Below are 5,857 nucleotides of genomic sequence, written 5' to 3' on the forward strand. Positions count from 1 at the left end.
AAGTGCCGGCGTGGGACGGAGGGAGTACTATTCTAGTATCTCAAGATCAAGTTATAATAAAGAGGGAAATGTAACTATAATACAACCATATAAGGTAATCTGGAAAACTCCGCCCCATGTGGAATTTAAAAAATGAAAAAGATGTGAAAGTATTTTGTCCATTTGTTATTCAAAAGTTGGCCTAGTACTTCATTGATAAGTAATGTCGTTACTTTCAATATTAATTAAAAACACTTTTTAGTGGTATAAATAAGAGCTAGGAAGTAGACAATATATATCGATAATTAAGAAGAGAGTTTTGAGTATATATTAATTAATTAATTAGCAATGGCTACTCTGATTTGCCCTGAAGAGCATTCTCCTGTTACTGATGCAGAGGCTATTAGGAAGGCCTGTAAAGGTTATTTACTTGTTCTTTTCTATAGTAATTATCTCATCATGATCTTGCTATTATTAGTCCTGAGATTAAATTATAGTGTCACTTAATTTATTGTTTGGTTGGCAAGTGCATGATAACTTATCCCAGGATTAATAATTAGTATCAGGATAAGTTATCCCTCCCCTTGGGTGTGATATAGTAATCCCGGGATAACTTATTCCTGGATAAAATAGATAAATGACAAAGATATCTCTTTAAACCATTTTCATACCTCACTTTTCACATTTGTAAAGGTTATTTTTGTAAACAAATAACTTGTTCTTAAAATTTATGCAATTATATTATTTTGAATACAACAAACCAAACACTAAGTAAGAAATAATCTCAACATAACTAATCTCATCATAACATTTATTCAAACCAAACGACTCCTAATGTACTAATTGGATTCAGGATGGGGAACGGATGAGAAGGCGTTAATATCGATACTCGGGCATAGAAATGCAAGTCAGAGGAAGATAATAAGGAAAACATATGAGGAGATGTATAATGAAGATCTTGTGAAGCGCCTTGAATCTGAGTTGTCTGGACACTTTGAGAGAGCAGTGTACAGATGGATGCTTGATCCACAAGAGAGGGATGCAGTTATATTGCATGTTGCGATAAAAGAGAAACCTATCCTAGATTACACATCCATCATTGAGTTGTCATGTATATATTCTCCTCAAGACTTTTTGGCTGTTAAGTGTGCCTATCAAGCTCGCTACAAACGCTCCCTCGAGGAAGACTTAGCTCAGCATTGCACCGGTGATCTTCGCAAGGCATGTAACTAATTTTTCATTTTTTTGTTGTATTCTATTGTTTGGTTATGTGATGTATAATTCTGTTTGTTTTTTCAGCTTTTGGTTTCTGTAGTTAGCATATATAGATATGCAGGTGATGAAATAGATGCAAAGCTAGCCAAATCTGAGGCGGACGTTATTTACAATGCGATAAAAAGCAAGGAGTTTAATCATGAAGAAATTGTTAGAATTATTACCACAAGGAGCAAGACTCAACTCAGAGCAACCCTAAACCGTTACAAGGATGATTATACCTCTTCACTCACCAAGGTATAGTGTAAAGAATATTTAATGTTGTGTAAAATTTTGCTACATTTTATAAGGTCTTAACTCAGTTTTCCTTTTTAGCACTTGAGGGACGATGGCGAAAAGACAGCTAATGCTTTCTTAGGAGCATTGAGAACGACAATCCGTTGCATTACTTATGACTCTCAGGCATACTATGAAAAGGTAACTAACAATCGTAGCTATAATATCACATACTTATTTACTTTTTAAACGAATGGTGATGTGGTGCAGGTAATTCGGCGTGCCCTAATGAAGTCAGGGACAGATGAGGAGTCTGTGACAAGGGTAATAGTGAGCAGGGCAGATAAGGATTTGGAAGTGATCAAAGAGCTTTACTACAAGAGGAACAGTGTGAGTCTTGATCATGCTATCTCGAAGCACACTTCTGGGGATTACATGGATTTCCTTCTCACTCTCTTAGGAAACAAAAAGTAAATCAATCGATATAGCCAACAGCTGAGGTGTGTGTGAGAGTGTCTCTTGAATAAAAAAAAATCGTCTATCGTTGAGGTGTGTCTTGGATATTGTGTGAATTCATATCTTGTCGTCCTACTCGTTGTTGCTGTTTTCCCATTTATTTGTGTGTGATCTAATTCTCAATAAACATTCATGTTACTTAATTCTGTCATTTGCAATTTAAATTGGAAATTATCTAAGTTGTCGCCAGAAGTTATTCACACATTTAACCTGACTTTATGTATGATATCAAATCGTATTCTTGTTAAAGGTGTAACACCCCATATCCCCAAACTAGTGTAAGATTAATTCGACGTCAACAAATTTATCCAAATTTTGGAGGATAAGTTCAGATAAGGTTGTAATTGAGCAAAAATGTTAGGGATCCAGTATACTCTGACAAATGTAGTGTTAAACTAAGCTTGAAGCTAAGGTTGGAGAGCCTTGGTACAATAGCCAAATTGAAAGTTACATTTTGGACGATTGTTTCAAGTGATCTTGCATAAGATCAAACTTTAAAAGGGTATATACATCCTAGGATATGAGGATTTAAGGGTTAAACTATACCTATTAAATTAAATGTCTAACGAATCTAATTTCCAATGAAATAAATCACTTGTCAATCCGACTCTAGCACAAAGTTATACATATTTTACAACGTACTGTCTAGTCTCCAAGAACATACGATTGGGTTGTAAGACATGTCACATGCATGACAATTGACATACGGCCGTATAAGTAGATGCGGATGGTATGTCCATCATATGTTGAAGCCCCCTACGTAGGGAGATTCTTGAAATTCCATCCACCACATACGGACCAACATAAAGTCCTCGCATGTGGTACCGCAAGGTGAAGGAGTGTTGGCTGCGGCCTATATAAGTTGCAAAATTGATTTTTATTTCATTTTCACCTCCTCCGTCTGAATCAGGTCTGTTTGGTACGAAGAAATATGTGTTCCAGAAAATGTTTTTCAATTTTCTCATGTTTGGTTGATTTAAATGTTCTAGAAACTATTTTCCAAATTAACTTATTTTCCTCAAATTTAAAGAAAAACGACTTTCCTTAAAAAATTTAAAAAGTAAGGTAAACATTTTCCAATATCATTTTGAACCTTACCCCTAACTTTGCATCATAACGTAAGTCTTGGGTATCGATTCTCGATACTAATGTTGGATCTGAATCCTGATTCTCGATTCGAGACCTGACTCTTGAACTCAAATCGAGACTCAACTTCTGAGTTTCGGATTGAGTTGAGCTCGGGGATCATGTCAGGTGTTTGATTTGAGTCTCGAATCAATCATCGGGATCAGATGTCGAAGTCAAACCTCGTTTCGAAAGTTGGGTCATGAGTCGGATGTTAGGGTTAGGTCCCAATTTGAAATCGAGTCTTAGTTTTGGTATTTGATCTCGATTTAGGTGTCAGTGGAGAATCAGGGCACCAAAATTTGAAGTCGAGTGTCGATGTTGAGGTTGGATCAAGATTCGACAGTAGGGTCTCTAGTGGGAAGTCGGGGTTGGGAGTTGGATCTCGGGTCGGGGTCTTGCGTGGGCATCGAGTCTTAGGTTGGGGCCGGGTCTTGGGTCAGGGTCGAGTCTTGAGTCGGAGTCAGGTCTCGAGTCGGGGCCATATTTTGAGTCTGGGTCAGGTCTCGAGTTGGGGTCGGGGTCTAGGGTCAAGGTCAAGGTCGGGTCAGGTCTTATATTACGTGTCACAGTTGGGGTCTTGGATCTCGGATCAGGGTCGAGTCGGGTCTAAGGTCAAGGTCTCGGGTCGGGACCAGGAAGGGTATTAAGGTCGAATCTTGGGTCAGGGTGGGATCTTGGTTTAAGTGGATGGATCGAGGTGGGGTCTCGAGTCAGGGTCGGGGTCGGGGTCGGGGGGAGGTGCGAGGGTCGAGGTAAGCTCTCCGGTTGGGTTTCGGTTCAAATCTAGGGTCGGGGTCTCAGATTGAGGTCAGTGTCTAGGTCTTGGGTCGAGGTTAGGTCTCACGTTGCGGTTCAGGGTCAGATTTCAGGTTAGGTGTTAGTGTCATGGCCAAGTCTCGAGTCGGGGTTGGGTCTTGGGTCTCGATCGGGTTCTCGGATCGAGATTGGGGTTAGGTTTTGGACCTTAGGTCGGGTTCAGATTTTGATTCCAAAATTGGATCTTGAGTCAAATGTTACAGTCGAGAGTCAGAGTCGGGTTTTGGGTCGAGGTCGAGTCCCAGGGTCTAATCTCGGGATCATATTCCAATTAGAATGTCGGGTCGGGAGTCGTGGTTATGTCCTGGGTTAGGTGTTGGGGTCGTGTCCCAATTTGAGTCATGGTTAGGGTCGGGTCCCATTTCGAATGTCGGGTCCAGTGTAGGGAGTAAGAGTCAGGTCCCAGATCAGGTATCGGGGTCGAGTGTCAGGGTTATGTCATGGGTTAGGTATTGGGGTCGTGTCCCAATTCGAGTCATGGTTAGGGTCGGGTCCCGTGTAGGGAGTAGGAGTCAGGTCCCGGATCAGGTGTCGGGGTCGAGTGTCAAGGTTATGTCATGGGTTAGGTGTTAGGGTTGTGTCCCAATTCAAGTCATGGTTGGGGTCGGGTCCCAATTGAATGTCAGGTCCCGTGTAGGGAGTAGGAGTCAGGTCCCAGATCAGGTGTCGGGGCAGGTGTCAGGGTCGAGTGTTAGATTCATTATTGGGGTTGATTTCTAGGTCAAACTCTATTTTCCTAAAATAATATTTTCTATTCTCTAGCAAAAAATAAAAGATATTTTCTAAAAAAAATTCTTTCATTCACTAATCATACTCTTGAAAACAATTTTCCACTAACCAACTAAAACATGAGAAAATAAGTTAGAAATCAACTTATTTTCCAAAAAACATTTTCAACATTTTCAATGGAAAACATTTTCCTTTCATACCAAACACACCCGAGCTTAAGAGCATAGAACTTGTATTTCTTCATCTCCATATCCAAGGTAAGCTAATAATAAGGTTAAGCATGGTTATTTCCTCTGTTAATCACATGATGCTAATCTCTAGGGGTGTACATGATCGGGTTGGTTTGGGTTTTTTCAAATATCAAACCAAACTATTTGTGTCAGATTTTTAAATTTATAAATCAAACCAAACTAATAAAACTTAGGTTTTTCAACTTCGGGTTTTTTCGGATTTTTCAGTTTTTTGGGTTGTTTCAGGTTTTTTCGGTAAAGTATTCATACAAACATATAATTTACTTGTACTTCAAATATTTCTTTAGTCCTATCAAAATACAACTATCTAAGATGTTTACTTTAAAAAATAACACAAAATATGATATGATTAATGACACTAAAATATCCAACAAAAATAATAATAACGAAATCGCGTAAAACAAATATTGCAAATTAACAAGTCATAATGAAAATGATCATAATTTAAAAGTACTAAATCATGCTAAAATAAGTTCAATAAGTTATAAGTTACATGACTAAATATTAAAGGAAATTAAAATTAGATTATGTATTTTAATTGTCTAAACCAATATAAAACTAAACAACAAATATTCAATATTATTGTCATTCTTAGTGTTTAATTTGAATTTTCTTTCTGCATTAGTATTAATTTGATTTTGATTTAAGCTTTATTATAATTACCCAATATTTGTGGACTATAATATTTATTGGACCATTCAAAATTCTAAGTTTCAAACTTGAAATAATAGATTAAAAGATAAAAAACTATAAAAAAATTATATGAAATATTTAAAAATTATATTAAAGTAAATATTTTTATGTATAAAATAAAATATTAAAATTATATATATAATGTCGGGTTGGTTTTTTTAGTTAAAACCAAACCAACCCAAATATAGTCAGGTGTTTTTTTTCAATACCAAACCAAGTCAAACAAAATCACTAGTCGGATTTTTTTTCTGATT

At 37.2% G+C, this 5,857-nt stretch overlaps 1 protein-coding gene across 1 annotated transcript; it reads left to right on the plus strand.

The window, feature by feature from the left end:
- The first annotated feature begins 291 nt into the window (after positions 1-291).
- On the plus strand, positions 292-2,128 carry LOC102596060 (annexin-like protein RJ4). Its single transcript, XM_006341776.2, has 5 exons — positions 292-400; positions 833-1,200; positions 1,279-1,491; positions 1,570-1,671; positions 1,741-2,128. Exons 1-5 carry the CDS (start codon positions 328-330, stop codon positions 1,942-1,944), a joined length of 960 nt encoding a protein of 319 aa, XP_006341838.1. The 5' UTR covers positions 292-327; the 3' UTR covers positions 1,945-2,128.
- The last annotated feature ends 3,729 nt before the right edge of the window (positions 2,129-5,857 follow it).

This window comes from Solanum tuberosum, unplaced genomic scaffold (assembly GCF_000226075.1).
Source record: "Solanum tuberosum cultivar DM 1-3 516 R44 unplaced genomic scaffold, SolTub_3.0 scf00028, whole genome shotgun sequence".
NCBI lineage: Eukaryota > Viridiplantae > Streptophyta > Magnoliopsida > Solanales > Solanaceae > Solanum > Solanum tuberosum.

What these genes read in the sequence shown, in the direction of transcription:
- LOC102596060 (XM_006341776.2), top strand. Translation starts at nt 328, where the DNA reads ATGGCTACTCTGATTTGCCCTGAAGAGCATTCTCCTGTTACTGATGCA. An exon ending in TATTAGGAAGGCCTGTAAAG is followed by an intron (nt 401 to 832) that starts GTTATTTACTTG and finishes AATTGGATTCAG; the next exon opens with GATGGGGAACGGATGAGAAG. An exon ending in CTCAGGCATACTATGAAAAG is followed by an intron (nt 1,672 to 1,740) that starts GTAACTAACAAT and finishes GATGTGGTGCAG; the next exon opens with GTAATTCGGCGTGCCCTAAT.